The sequence below is a fragment of the Aureobasidium melanogenum genome, assembly GCF_000721775.1.
Source record: "Aureobasidium melanogenum CBS 110374 unplaced genomic scaffold scaffold_4, whole genome shotgun sequence".
NCBI classification, from domain to species: domain Eukaryota; kingdom Fungi; phylum Ascomycota; class Dothideomycetes; order Dothideales; family Saccotheciaceae; genus Aureobasidium; species Aureobasidium melanogenum.
The window spans coordinates 440560-455246 of record NW_024470056.1 but is presented as its reverse complement, the minus strand read 5'-3'; the positions used below and the strand labels follow the sequence as shown (position 1 = coordinate 455246).

Genomic DNA, 14687 nt, shown 5'->3' with positions numbered 1-14687 from the left:
CATCAGCGATTCCGTGCCTTCTTCACAACCCAAGTCATGGGATGTTACGAACATTTGCACATTTCATGACAGGCAGCATGGCGAAGAGAGTCCCTATCCCCAAGAATGGCGTCGATTACCGCGGCAAGGTGGTCCTCGCGCCCATGGTCCGCAGCGGTGAATGTCCCTCGCGATTGATGGCCTTGAAGTACGGTGCTGATCTCGTATGGGGTATGTCATTCTCGTCCGAATCAAGTGAAAAGCGCATTGTACTGATTAGATCGATTCCAGGTCCTGAGACCATCGACAAGGCACTCATTGGCACAACTCGTCGCGTCAACGCAGTCACAAACACCATCGACTTCACTCGCCTCTCCTCCAACGGCTCCAAGAACCCAGACGTCAACCCCTCTCAGCGCGAGAGCATAATATACAGACTATACCCTTCGCGCGAAGGTCGTCAACTTATCCACCAAATCGGCACTTCTGACCCGGAAAGAGCTGTGGCAGCCGCGAAACTGATCGCTGGAGATGTAGCTGGCATCGACGTCAATGCAGGATGCCCCAAGCCATTCAGCACTCTTGGAGGTATGGGTGCTGCGCTACTCAAGACACCGGATAAGCTGGTCGCAATCCTCGAGGCACTGGTCAAGGAAGTTGGAGGACCCTTTGAAATTGGCATTAGCGTAAAGATTCGCTTGCTGGAAACACCTGACCAAACTGCGGCATTAGTGCGCAGACTGGTTGCTACTGGAATCACTGGGCTTACACTGCATTGCCGCACGACACCTATGCGACCACGCGAAAGCGCCATTCGCGATCAACTGCGCATGGTTGGCGAGATCTGCCACGAAGCAGGCGTCGCGTGTCTGATGAACGGCGATGTGACAAGCAGAGATGAGGCACTCAAATTGGCCGAGGAGTATGGCGTTGATGGAGCCATGATTGCGACAGCCGCCGAGACGAACCCCTCATGCTTCCGCGCCGAAAAGGATGGTGGCATAGCACCCTGGGATCAGGTGGTCAAGGAATATGTCCAGATCGCCATGGACGTCGAGAACAGATGGGGCAACACAAAGTATCTGCTCGGGCAGATGATACCTGGAAAAGCAAAGGAATACCGCCTCATGAACCAAGCCAAGAGTTACACCGATCTAGTCGACATTATGGGATACGAAGAATTTAGAACTCAGGCTCGTGAAGTGGACGAAAAGCTCGAGATCAGCTTCGGCAAGAAAGAGACGAGGTCAGAGAGGAAGCAAAGAGGTAATCAGGCAAAGAAGGAGAGAAAAGCAGAAGCAAAGGCAGCGGACGAAGAGCAGTCGCTGAAGCGCAAAGCAGACGATGCCGAGCTCAGCATGCCTCCAGATGCCAAACGTCAGACAGACGATAATGAGCCTAGCATGCCATTAGACGTCTCACGATCTGAAGCACCAGGATCGGTGACTACTGAGCAGGTCCTCGCAGTATGATAGATATTACAATTAATGATTCGAGTTTTGATATTATCCATCCTAGACATTACTTGCGTTGATTTCATTAATCGTAAGAAAGCGTAAGGGTATAGTGCTAGAAAGAAGACCGCCCAAATCATCATGAGGAACTGTCGTTACCAATGTGCAGCTTGCTCTTTAACCGGTCAGTGATACTGCTCTGGCGCTTGGCCTCTTCGTCTTTCTTCGCTTGTGCCTCGAGTATCTCTCGCTCTTTCTGAGCACTCTTGCTCTTGTCCTTCTGAGCTTCTTCGCGCTGTCGGGCTTCTTCGGGATTGATAGCATCTTTGATCTTCTGCTCTCCTTGCTTGAGACTGCGCTTAACGCCAAGGTAGCCTTCAAGACCAACGAGCACAGCGTATGCCCTTGAGATGCTTACGCGAGACATGTCAACACCAGCTTCTCTAAGGCTGTGCACAAAGGCTCTGAAGTTGCTAGCTGGCGGTGCATAATGTCCAGACAAGGGACTAAGTCGTCTCAGTTGACCTCGTTTGATACGGATCAATCCTGCTGATAAAATTCGAGCTCCTTTGAGGAATGAAGAATGTTGAAATGCTCCTGACTGTTTGATGCCGATATAAAGGCGGAATGAGGTGTCGGCCACGAATATCCAGGAGTTCTTTTTGGTGGTCTTTCTAGAAGGGTTGTTAGCTGACCAAAGGATCAAAAGATATCGACGACGACTTGTACGAAGTCTGCTTACCGTAGAAGGTCATTCATGATAGTGTTGGTCGACAGATGCTTGAGCTTGCTAAGACCTTTCGCGTCATGCAGTTCTTGGTTAACGTATCGAGATGCATCCTCGCTACTGCCCACACTGATGTCCGAGTCACTCTCTGAGCCACTCGAGGATGCGGAAACTTCCTGACGACCGGTTGTGTTGCGCCATGTCGGCGTAGTATCATCAGTGATTGGAACGATACCTTCCATGGAATCCTTCCATTCGGGAGATGTTGATATGCGTTGACCGTTTTTCGCCCAGCATAACATTCCATCGTCGTCGATTTGGACCAGATACTTTTGGCGTTCCTCGCGCGACAAATACCGTACTCTCTCTTCGTCCAGACGGTTTCTCGGACGTTCTGGTAGGTCAACATCTTTACCGCTCCCAAAATCCAGCCAGTAGAAGAAGTTCTCCTTAGTGTCGCTTTCTTGCCAGACCTTGTGGTATTTGCGGAGGGAAGATCCGTAGCGATGTTTCTGGTCAACCTAGAAGCGTGTAAGGTGATGCTCAGGGGAAGTGGCATGTGTACATACCATCTCGAGGAAGTATTCTATACCCATGGTCCTTGCCATCTTTTCCCGTTCAGCCTTGGCCTCTCTTTTGCGCTGTAAGTAGTCGTCCCGTTCTTGAGGATTCATAGTTTCGACATCCTCATCCGAACTGGTATCGTCATTCTCCGCATGTTTGGCAATTTGACCAACCCGCTTCCACTTTTCGCGAGCCTCACAATTTCCAGGAGTAGATATGTGAGTCGAAGCATGCCGGGCACGCTCATCCCGGGACATAGGCTGCGTGGAGTTACGGTAACGAGCTACTCGAACATGAGAGGTGAGCAATGGAATGGTGGAAGAAGAATCAAGTACCTTCTTGGACGGCCTAGACTGTGTCAGTTTTGAATATGGATACGAGGACTGAACGAGCAACATACATCAAACCATCTGGTTGAGGCAGATAAACCTAAGCCACGCATCTCTCTACGTTCGCGATAGCCGCGGTAATTGCGCTGATCGGATTCAGCAACAGATCTTGGTAACTTCGTATGTTGGTCGTCACACACTTGGATGATTCCAGCAGCGGCTTCTTGCTGGTCTGGCGGTTGGTTACATGTCGACAGATGTCTGGCGCGAGCCTCTCTAATCTCCTTCTCCTTCGCATCTTGACGAGCAGCAATCTCACGCAGCTTCTCCTTGGGCGGCAGCTCATAAGCCATGGGTGTTTCTGGCTGATATTGCAAAGCGCATTTGCATAACAAGCCACACAAAGTGACAAAGATGGTGAGCGACGAGAAACGGTGTTTTCAAACATCCCCGCGTAGTGGGTGGGACAAACTTGGAATTAAAGCGTGACGGAAGGCACTCCAGACCGCGTCATCCCGCTGCTCCTGCCCATGTGGGTGCCATCTGCGGCTAAAACTACCGACTTGTTTCACCCAGGGTCCACCAAAACGGCAGGCGCGAGTCCGATAGACTTTCTGGAATCTCATCTCCATGTTCGACTGCCATCTCAACATACACGCACGTTGATGCTGTCGCCTTTGCGTGTCCTCACACGCACTCGCCTTCCCCTCAGGCACTATGGACTCACCTCAAACCACCGAACCCTATTGACTCTGGCCATCGAAACTTCGTGCGACGACACATCCGTCGCCATCGTTGAAAAACACAAAGATGCTTCAGCAACCCTACACTTCCACAAAAAAGTGACTGCCAACACAGCCGCATACAATGGCATCCATCCTGTGGTTGCCCTGGAGTCGCATCAATCCTCGCTTGCTCCGCTGCTACAAGAGGCATTGAATCATCTGCCACCTACACAGTCGGACTCTGATCCTCGCCGCTCCTTGCACACTGGAAATACTTCTCGCACTAAGCCAGACTTTATCTCAGCGACAAGAGGTCCAGGCATGCGCTCAAACCTTTCTGTTGGACTAGACGCTGGCAAAGCATTGGCTGTAGCCTGGGATGTTCCTGTCATAGGTGTTCATCACATGCAAGCTCATGCCTTGACACCACGCCTAGTATCTGCCCTCGAATCTAAGGCCGTCACTGGACCTAACTTTCCCTTTCTGAGTGCCTTGGTGTCTGGAGGTCATTCTATGTTGATCGAATCCACTGGATTGACTGATCATAAGATCCTAGCCACAACCGGCGATATCGCGCTAGGCGACTGCTTGGACAAAGCCGCGCGCGCGATTCTGCCAGCTCACTTAGCACTGCCTCCTTACGGACGAGCACTCGAACAATACGCTTTCCCTGCTGGGGCCTCGGACTACAACTATACAGCACCTGCAAAGCGAGACGCAGAGCTCGCGCGCAGAGTCACAAAGTGGGGCTGGGGCCTAGGTGCACCCCTGGCTGGAAGCAAGAACGGAAGTAGCAGTCGCAAGATGGTCTATTCTTTCTCCGGTCTACTAAGCAGTATCGAACGCTTTGTAAAATTCGAGTATGATCACCAGAACTCGACTATCTCTAGCCAACTACGCCAACCTGGCCATCTTTCCGACGATGAGCGGCGTGACATGGCCAAGGAAGTAATGCGTGTGGCCTTTGAGCATCTCGCCTCTCGCATTCTCTTGCACCTATCTTCTCTACCACCTGAAGAGGCCGCCAAGGTCAACTCTGTGGTCGTCTCTGGTGGTGTGGCGGCGAACCGCTTCTTGCGCCATGTAATGCGTGCTTTCCTGGACGTCAGGGGTTTCAACCACGTTGAATTGTTCTTTCCACCTGTCGAGCTGTGCACAGACAACGCAGCTATGATTGGATGGGCAGGCATAGAAATGTGGGAGGCCGGATGGAGGTCGCAATTGTCTGTACGACCGATCAAGACGTGGTCCATGGATCCTAGTGCTAGCGACGGCGGTATTCTAGGCGTGGAAGGATGGTTGAAAGTATGAGTTTGTGTAGTAGCGTCGCTCGTTGTGTCTTCTAGCTGCGTAGTATGCCCATGTGTCGGCTGCTGAGTATACCCAGGTGGTGTTTATTTCTCCTCTTCTTGCTGCTTCTTGAGAGCGGCTGCGACTTGCTCGTCCAAATGAACCTTGAAGCTCTTTCCGTTCGCCATGCAACCTGCTATGACGGATGTCAACATGGTGTGTGAATGGCAATCATAGACAAACTCACAATCTGCACTTGAAGTGTTTGGTGCATCAAGCTTGTACACAGAGCTCGCCCCTCCTCGACTCAACAACTGTCTAACCTCGCCATCATTGAAGTTGTTAACAGGTACATGCGTCTCTTGCACTCCAGGTGTTGCAGCAGGAGCACTCTGTTCCTTCTTCTTGCCAGCATCAGCAGCTTTAGCAGGGGCAGCTTTCTGCGCCGCCGCTCTAGCTGCCCACACGTTTCCAGTAGGCGCAGGCGAAGGGACGGGTTTTGCAGCTGGTGCCGCTGGTGCAGGCGAGGCGTTTGAGGATCGTGATTGTTGTGGTGTGCGTGCTGCGCCTGGACGGGGTCGTGCCCATGCTCCACTGGTTGTCTTGTTAGGTCTGTAGTTGTAGGCGATTTATGCGCTGGGAGTGAAGCATACCGAGGTTCGTTCGCCATTGTTATCTTGTGGTCGTTGTGAAGAGTGTTTGAGATACGATGATGATTAGAAGGCGATCTAAACGACTATGCGAGATGCGGGTTTGAAGTTGCGCTTTGTGAGTGAATGAATTGACAATGTTGTCGGGTCAGTGATGTGGAAAGCTTGACCACGGAGATGTGCTTTCAAAAGTCCGTGGCCAGGCAAATAAAGCATGCTCGTCACTTTCTGGACAACTTTTCCTTCACAATCAGAACTTCAAATGTCTTCCAAAGTTTGTAGAATACGACAAATACAGCATGGATATTCCCCTTCCCAATAGATTTGTACACCCTTAACTCCATCCTTTATGCAGTTCATTTAAATGCTTCACCTTGACTTTTTGCCCTTCTTGCTCTTCTTGCCTTCAAAGTTGGCAGCCTCCTTCTGCACCTCTTCAAGAGCTTCACCTGCCTTGCGCTTGCTTGATGCACCCTTCGACTTGACACTGACAGTTGTGCTCTTGCCGCTACGTCCTCCAGATTTCTGGATTTGGCGCTCAGCTTCGTCCCAATCAGCCTCGCCATTAGCGATCGCGTACTTGTCCAGAGGAAGTGCATCGATCATAGCACGAGCGCGTTCCTTCTCAGCAGCCATGTACTCGTCGCCAGCTTCAGCAAGGTCATCTTCCAGGGTTTGTTGGAGAGGTGCGAATCTTGAATCCTCCTCGCCGTCAATCTTGTCAGCCTCAGCATCACCACCACCAATACCCTTGGGCATGGTCTCAGCGACGGCACCTTCAACCAGACCACGGAAGTGCATTGACATCTTGCGCATCACCTTCACGAACATGGCAAGCAGTTGGCTGCTTCCCAATCCGAGTTCCTTCTCGAGATCTTCAAGAGTCTTGCGTTGCATACCAATGGCATACAACAAGGCTTGTTGCACACCGCTGAGTTTCACAGCCTCTTCGCCCTTGATGCGGCCAGTGAAGAAAAGCTCGGCAATCTTGGGCAGAAGATCCAGAATGACGTGGTAATCCAACATATTGTTAGCATAACTGTCCAGACGCTTCAGATCGAAAGGACTGAACAATTCATCCAACTCGCTCTTGGTCAGAGATTTGGTGGACACAGTGCTGTCGAGCTTGATACCAGCATTGGCGGACTCATCAATGCTCAAAGCCTGGACACTAGTGAACTTTCGGAACTGGTAAGATGAAAGACTGAGGAATCTGCGGTGGAAGTCCTTGGCGTATGCTCCGAGCCAGGCAGGATCCGAGGAAGTAGCGTTATCGAGTGTTCTCAGCATGACACAGGTGTGTTCTCCAGTGAGATCATTGGCAGTCTGGCGGAGGTAGACAGGCACAAAGTTTGCGCGCTTCCAGAATTTGTGCAGAGGCGAGGTGAGGCCATATGAAACACCCATGTAGTCGAGGCGAGTGGGTCTGCGCTCCGACAGACGGGCGAAGAGTGGAGGCATCGTCGAGATGTCACGAACCTTGACGTTGTCCTGCAACAAAGTTGCGCTCTCAAGTTCGGCATCTGTTACACGCACCATGCTCTCACTTCCAGCCTCAGCCTGTCCGTCGTCCTCAGAGAGGGAGGTGAATTTTCCTTCGAAGAAATCGGTAAGAAGCTCAAGAGCCTTCTTACCATAGCCCATGTTCATGTAGTCAGGGTGGGTAGCAATACGAACGACGCGTGCTCCAGAAAGTCCAGCAAAGTCTTCATCCTGGAACTGCTGACTGACCAACCAGGGAATCAAGTCACCACCTGCTCTTTGACCGCGACTCAAGCTGTTGATGACACTCTCTCTGCTGATTTGACCTTCCAGGGCTAATTGAATAACACAGAGAGGCTCGGGAAGACGGTTACTGCCCTCTTCGACCGGCGGTACGAGAACAAACAACTGGTGAGCAGGAGCATCAGACATGAGCTGCAAATCATTAGGAGTATTCTTGTAGTGTGAAGCAACGTAAAGCGCCATCATTTGTTGGAGGAACTTCTCCGAAACAGGGTGGAAAGAGAACAATGTATCTCTGTTAACAGAGAGAAGCTGGCATTGGTCAGGATGAGGGCAACCACGGGTTGTTGATGCGCGAGGCAGTGTAGCATCCAGACAGAGTAGGCGGTTCATCCATTTTTCGACAGAATCTCCCTGGGCATAACGGATAGGTTCCGAGAGGGTAATTTCGCGAAGGGTGCGACCAGCAACAGCGATCTGGTTTTCGTCCTTGGCGGATTTTCCGGTGGAACGATCAGCAACCTGCTCGTCACTGGTCTTAGAACCTCCACGGGACTGCTCACGGAGCTGCTGGATCAGCTTGAGAGACAAGGAGCGACCAGTACCTTCGTAACCGTTGATGGTCGAAGCCATGAAGACCAGGTAAGGACCCATAAGTTTTCTGACGAGAGGCAAAGGAATGGCAGCGGCTTCATCAATAACAAGGAGTTCTGCTTGACCAAGAGTGTAGGCATCCTGGGGTTGGATGTACTGGATTGTCTGCTTGTGTTGACGGTGAATGTTGACTCTAACAATGGCCTTGTTGAAGTCAGGGTTAGTAGATTGAATAATAGTGTAATCGACGTGATCGAGGTAACCCAAGGCATCGAATCCCTTGAAGACGAACTCGAACAAAGTCTTCAAGTTCTCGGGGGTGGGCGAGGTGATGAAGATGTTGCTGTAGCCGTGGGCAACGGCTGCGGCAATAGCTACACCTAATGCGGCCGACTTACCACGACCACGAGCAGCAGTCAAGGTCACGGTGCTTTGCAAGGTCTTCTCGGCGATAGCGTCCACGAATGTGAGAAGGGCCTTGGCTTGGTCGACAGTGCGAGCCAGAGTTACAAGGGATCCAACGGGCTGAGTGTCGGCGAGACTCTCCTTGATGGTTGCAAGTTCTCTAGCAGCAGGAGTTTGACCCTGGGCTTCCGGGTCGGGAGGTGGCAGCTGCTGAATAGTCTTTCCTCCAGAGATGGGCAGAACGTTCATCTCATCATCAATAACCAAACACGAGTCGCAGCTGCCGAGGGACAGGATGAAACGCTCGTTGAAGCGAGCGACGACATCGCCATGTGCCTCTGTACGGTAGCGCGAGTGGATGTCCATAGAGAGTGTGTAGAGCTGCTTCAGACTGCTCATGCCCTTGAGGAGCATAACGACAAGACCTCCTCCTTCGACGGTTTCAATGGTGCGGGCGAGAAGATTAGGAGTGATGGCTTCGAAGTCCTGCAGAATGCACATGCCGTAGGTGTTTCCGAGAATCTTCTCCGTCTCCTTGTAATAGACATAGCGGATGTTCTGGGTCGAAACGAATAGCTCGAAGGGATCCTCGCTGTCGACATCGCGAATGCCGCGCTTGATTTCCTTCTTGATCTTTTGTTCTCTCTTCTTGCGGTGACTGGTGAAGCCGAGCAGCTTGTTCTTGTAGGCCCAGAGGACAGACTTGTTGGCCTTGAGGTTGGCGGTCTGAAGAATGTAGTGCAGGTTGACGATGACATCCTTTTGACGGTCGCCGACGACTACAAAGAAGCCGCGCTTGTGTTCTTGAGCAGCATTGCGGATGAGGGCCGGAATGCGCGAGTCGCTGTGCTACGTTAGCAAAGAGGGATAATACTGGAGAATTAGAGCGGCATAATCGTACATAGCTTTCTTACCCATGCTGAAGCTGCGACTTCTGTCGCCGAATCAATACAAGGCGATTGCTCTGGGATGGTAAAATCTGGGAAGCAAAAGATTGGAGTATCCAAAAAGTTCAAGGTTGCCTTCTCCACATTTGGAAGGCGGTGAGCTGGCCCGGGCGTGCCTGCAGTGACGACTCGCGACTCGAAGGACAATCGTCTTGTAGAAACAAGTTCCTGGTAGTCCACCAGACATGGCCATATTACTCATCTGACTGCTGTAATCCTGTCGCATAACCTTATACTACATCTGACGACCCTCATGATGTACGCGCCTGGCTTCTCTGACCTACTACAACATTTCAAACACCGATAGGAGGAGGAACATTCAAAGCCCTAGTTCGCAATGGAGTCGCTAGCATCATACGCCTTGATCGCCTTGACAGTCGCTTCCTGGTTTCTGGCCATCAATTCAGCTCAGGTCTTTGCATATGGTAGTGTATCCCCGGCATAAACATCTGGACACACGACTTACACTTCCCAGGTCGTACCCTACATGTTCTCGGCCTAATCCTTGCATCCATTGGCGCTTCTTTGCTGTTCTTGTCCCGATACCTTGCCAGATCTTCAACCACCTCTTACGATGAGTTACCACTCGATGAGACGGCCTCCGATGGCTCGCTATCTCCGCGATCGCCCGTATCCCCTAGCCTCAACCACATTCGTGTTCCTCAGACCAGTCTCCGCAAGATGCGACTTCTCTTTGTGCTCCTGGTACTCTTGATATGCGCTCGCGCCGAGACCACAAGACGCCTGGTCAGAGACGTCCAGTGTCTTGGTCCTGCTTACACTGAATTTATACCCTTGTGTCTTGCCGTCGTTGACTTCTGTATATATCGAAGGCACAAAGTCTCCGTTCCTGAGAACAACTCTGATCTCAGCATCTATGAACTCCTGGGACAATCGTGGGCCACCAACCGCTTTCGCTATATCATCATTACCGCTATCTTTGGTGTTTTGAGCGCAAGTATCCTGCACCAAAGCGATAGCCCTTCTTCCACGTATATTTGCACACCCGCCACTCACGATAAAATGATCATGATTCAACGCCTTGCTTTAGTGCTCGACTTTTGCATTTCTTTCTGTCTGGACGCCCTTCTACGTTCTTACCCTAATACTGGCAAGGCCTCTCCCGCCAGATCTCTAAGCATTACTGGGTGGGCTTGTCTTCTCTCTGCTTCAGCTATCGGCATCTGGGGCGTTATCTGGTTCCTCGCTGTCCCTGAAGATAGGTTTTGGGTCCTCGAGATACCTCGTGGCTTCATCTGGAAACTGATCAAGTTAGCCACGTTATGTTGTATTGCAGCATTGTCTACCTGCATCACGGTGAGTCTTACTTGTACAATTGCGTGTATCAGTAGATGTGCTAAGATGTTCAGATCTTCTATTCTGGTGCTATGTCGGCTATTTCTGTTCTCATATTTGTCGCATCGTGCTCGATAACCATCAGCTGGTCCTGGCATACCTTATCGGCGTTTCCGCCTGACAACGACACATTGACTTTGTTGTCCTTCTGCGGTCTTACACTCGCGTTCATCGCGCTTATACATACCCAGGTCATCTCGGAAGACCGTCGTCGCAAGCAACACGCAATCTTTTCTGACACGCCTATTCCTCTCATTGGACTGATGATCTTGATTTTCTGCATTCGCTTCCTGATTTGGCTGGGCCATGTCACTAATGTCGCCTACCATCCCATCGATTTACTTATACACGAAGCAAGCGATCTTCACAAAGCATATACGGGACGAGCATACTCAAGTGCGAACCTTACAGATGCCGTGATCGTATATCGGCATCGTTACGGCAGGAACCCACCACCGAATTTTCATGAATGGTATAGATACGCTATCGGACGTAACTCTCTGATCATTGACGAATTTGACAAGATTAATGAAGATCTGTTGCCATTCTGGACATTGGTTCCGTCCGAGATCCGAGACAGAACATGGCAGACAACATCCAATCCATGGAACGATGTCTCTGGGATCAGCATACGGAAAGGCAAAGCTGAGATCAGTCCACACGCCATGGCTACTCACAGATGGATGCTTGATGGTATTGTCGACATGATTAGTCACTTCAGCGAATTCCTGCCAGACATGGACTTGGGTTTCAATGTGAATGACGAGTGCCGCGTCGCTGTGCCATATGAAAACATACAAGCAAGAAGGCAGGCTGGCAATCAGAGGACTGATCTTGACAAGAGCACACGAAACTCGTTTAGTGAGCAGCGCGGAGATGCTTGGAAACCAATACCAGAAGAATCGAGCGGTATCACTCCATTCATAGAGATGTCGTGGCAGAAAACATTCAACGAGTTTGGAGTGACTGGTTGTCCACCAGGCTCTGCCGCACGCAGCTCGCTGCATTGGGACACTAGTCACTTGTGCACATCATGCGTGGAACCACACTCGCTAGGTGCATATCTGTCTAATTGGACACTGAGTGCGGATATCTGCCATCAACCCGACATCGCAAATCTGCATGGCTTCTATCTCTCGCCTGCAGCCTTCAAAGCGACTCACGAATTGTACCCTGTGTTTTCACAATCCAAGGTTCATGGCTACAACGACATCTTGTACCCATCTGCTTGGAATTACATGGACAAGGCAAAATACAATCCTAACGATGAACATCCTGATCTCTCCTGGGATGACAAGATACGAACGCTTTTCTGGCGTGGTGGCACCTCGGAGGGCGTCTCATGCTTCACAGGTGTTTGGAAGGGCATGGCCCGTCAGCGCTTCATGCACCTGGCTAACAATATCGCTTCCACCCTTCCAGCACAGCCAATTCTTCTCCCTTATCCTTTCGCCAACAGACGCAAAAAGCTTGCTTATGTCGACGTACCAGCCTCCGAGCTCACCAAGCACGTCTCTGTGGACGTCAAGCTGGTGGAACACATCGTTCGCTGTGGTGGCCCTGACTGTGAAGATCAAGAGCATCACTTTGCACCCATGGTCCCACCAACAGACTTCCAAACACATTGGTCCTATCGCTATCTGCTCGACCTCGACGGCGCCGCCTTCTCAGGTCGCTTCATACCCTTTTTGCAATCCCGCAGTCTACCTTTCAAAGCAGCATTGTTCCGCGAGTGGTGGGACGATAGACTGACACCATGGCTGCACTTCGTACCTCTCGACCTTCGCGGTCACGGATTCTGGGCCACGCTAGTCTACTTCATGGGTCTAGAAAGCAAAGTTCAAGGAAAACAAGTCATGCTGCCTGCTCACGACAAGCAAGCCGAATATATCGCTGAAGCAGGACGAGAGTGGTCGAACAAGGTATTGAGAAAAGAAGACATGGAGATTTACATGTTTAGGCTTCTGTTGGAATGGGGTAGGATGACGGATGACAAGAGAGATGAATTGGGGTTGGGTGTTGAAGAGGCCGAGAGGATTGGACAGGAATGGGTGAAGGGTGGGAAGATGTATTATGGTGATAAACATACATAGTTTTAGTGTACATAAGTTATGAAGTTGAACGTCGTAGACATCTGTTAGTGTCTTGCTCAAATAAGTGCTCATAGATGAGCAATGCTGTTGAGCGAAACGAACGGTTATTGCGGTCAATAAGTCGTGTCGACCTTCCATCTCCACCGAACATCTAGAGAGTTCCTTGGTCAAACAACATACAGCGATACATGCTGGGATCAGAAGTGACTGGTACAAAATGTTTGCTTTCACGAGCATCATGTAATTGTTGATCAGAGGGTCAGGGTCGTCCCATCAACTTGGATCTATACAGCTTGAGATCCACCAACAGATCGACACCAACAAGTCCAACAAGTATATTTTGAACATGATAAAACAATCAAATTGGTATATATCTACATGAGTTTTGCGCGACAGGGGTTGAATGAGATGATGAGGGATGTGAGGCAAAAGAGACAGAGAAGACCTCTACTTTCTAACAGGGCCGGAAACACCAGCACCAATGACACTAGGGAGCTCTTGGCTACCCATGGTGTAGAGCAGACCAATACCCCAGCTGACGACGAAGACCATGAAGACCGAGAAGGAGCTGATGAGCCAGAAGGGCATGACGATGTCCTTCTTCTGGCAGGCGGGGCCGCCCCAGCGGGTGGTCTTCTTGGTGCCGTCCGAGTTTGTGCGGACTTCGGCCTTGCAGGCGCAGGAGTAGCACTTGCCGCCCAAGTCGCCGGCGTCCTTGTCGGTGTAAGACAAGACACAAGAGCCGTGGCCAGTGCAGTTGCGGGTCATGGATTGGCAGGCGGACAGGGAGGCGAAGCAGCCAGGAAGGATACCTCTGAGAGGAGCGGTCTGGTTGTAGGTCTTGTTCGAAGAAGCCTCAGGGGCAAGGGTGGCCTTAAGGTGAGAAGCGGTCTTGGTGACTTCGGTGATCAGAGGAGCCTCCTTGACGTAACGCTTTTGGTGCGAGCTGGCGGCACCATCGTAGGAGCCGAATGACTTCTTGTTTGAGGCCTTGGGTACAGTGAGGATCAGAACAGTGTCGTACTGGTTGGCCAGGGTCTCAAAGGCATCACCAAGTGCCTATTACAGTTAGTGGGAGGACAGCATATGGGTAGATGAGATGTGCAAGTACCCGTGAGTCTTGAGCGATTCTAAAGGCAGGGCCAGCCTCAGAGGAGACGGTGGAGTGTTGGACATCGTACAAGTTGTCAACGCCAGATTGTTGCGCGAGATCCTTGAGCAGCTGCTCTGCAGTCTTGAAGTCGGGAGAATCTTTGATTTGAATGGTCTCTAGGTCGGCAGATTGGCTAAAGGAGAAGGGAAGGTCGTCGTCGCTGGCCGATAAGATGAAGGCGACCGAGGCGTCATTGGATGAGAGGAAGGATGACTGTCCAGAAAGGCGATCGATGTCTTGCAGAGCGGATTCGGACTGTCCTTGGAGGGAGTGGTATTGGTCAAGCCCCAATCGCGAGGCGATGACCAGACGGGCGGCGTCGGCCTTGAGGGTGGTGGGCTGCTTGTCGCCCGCGCTCACTCGGTCGTTGTAGATGTAGAGGAGACCAGAGGAAGCCTCGACAGCAGCAGCTGCTGCGGTCAGCAAGAAACACGGAGCCAGTCTCATGCTTGCTGGGTGTGATAAGGTCGATTATCTATCGGTATGGACGCGAGCTCAGTAGGTTTCCTATGATGGAACGTCAGTCGGCGCCTTGCCAAGCATTCTTGTCCGTTCTCCGCGCTCCTTCCACGACCAACGCCTGAAGACTCCCGTCATCGTCATTCATCAAAGCGCCCCGTCTCTGAATTTCCAAGTCTCACTCGCGCCGTAGCGGCAGTCGTCCCTGTTCGCAACATCTGTCTCATCACTCTGTCC

The 14687-nt window shown here is 51.2% G+C and overlaps 7 protein-coding genes across 7 annotated transcripts; 3 read left to right on the top strand and 4 right to left on the bottom strand.

The window, feature by feature from the left end:
* Window positions 1–65: 65 nt before the first annotated feature.
* On the top strand, window positions 66–1451 carry M437DRAFT_42373 (FMN-linked oxidoreductase; the record flags this gene model as incomplete). The annotated part of the gene is made up of 2 exons (XM_041020558.1): window positions 66–210; window positions 271–1451. The coding sequence occupies 2 exons, from the start codon at window positions 66–68 to the stop codon at window positions 1449–1451; spliced, it is 1326 nt and encodes a 441-aa protein (XP_040882195.1).
* Window positions 1452–3051: 1600 nt separating this feature from the next.
* On the bottom strand, window positions 3052–3406 carry M437DRAFT_73109 (uncharacterized protein; the record flags this gene model as incomplete). Its single annotated transcript, XM_041025971.1, has 3 exons — window positions 3052–3072; window positions 3125–3199; window positions 3254–3406. The coding sequence occupies 3 exons, from the start codon at window positions 3404–3406 to the stop codon at window positions 3052–3054; spliced, it is 249 nt and encodes an 82-aa protein (XP_040882194.1).
* A 384-nt stretch (window positions 3407–3790) lies between these two features.
* On the top strand, window positions 3791–5077 carry M437DRAFT_17190 (peptidase M22, glycoprotease; the record flags this gene model as incomplete). The annotated part of the gene is made up of 1 exon (XM_041018894.1): window positions 3791–5077. A coding segment is annotated over one exon (1287 nt), but the record flags the coding sequence as incomplete, so codon positions are not given.
* A 95-nt stretch (window positions 5078–5172) lies between these two features.
* On the bottom strand, window positions 5173–5738 carry M437DRAFT_82144 (uncharacterized protein; the record flags this gene model as incomplete). The annotated part of the gene is made up of 3 exons (XM_041027695.1): window positions 5173–5264; window positions 5316–5662; window positions 5722–5738. 3 exons carry the CDS (start codon window positions 5736–5738, stop codon window positions 5173–5175), a joined length of 456 nt encoding a protein of 151 aa, XP_040882192.1.
* Window positions 5739–6087: 349 nt separating this feature from the next.
* On the bottom strand, window positions 6088–9360 carry M437DRAFT_63806 (N-acetyltransferas-like protein; the record flags this gene model as incomplete). The annotated part of the gene is made up of 2 exons (XM_041024311.1): window positions 6088–9286; window positions 9344–9360. 2 exons carry the CDS (start codon window positions 9358–9360, stop codon window positions 6088–6090), a joined length of 3216 nt encoding a protein of 1071 aa, XP_040882191.1.
* A 366-nt stretch (window positions 9361–9726) lies between these two features.
* M437DRAFT_41908 (uncharacterized protein) lies at window positions 9727–12838 on the top strand (the record flags this gene model as incomplete). The annotated part of the gene is made up of 3 exons (XM_041020469.1): window positions 9727–9817; window positions 9865–10706; window positions 10760–12838. 3 exons carry the CDS (start codon window positions 9727–9729, stop codon window positions 12836–12838), a joined length of 3012 nt encoding a protein of 1003 aa, XP_040882190.1.
* Window positions 12839–13285: 447 nt separating this feature from the next.
* On the bottom strand, window positions 13286–14438 carry M437DRAFT_73105 (uncharacterized protein; the record flags this gene model as incomplete). Its single annotated transcript, XM_041025970.1, has 2 exons — window positions 13286–13897; window positions 13950–14438. 2 exons carry the CDS (start codon window positions 14436–14438, stop codon window positions 13286–13288), a joined length of 1101 nt encoding a protein of 366 aa, XP_040882189.1.
* Window positions 14439–14687: the final 249 nt, after the last annotated feature.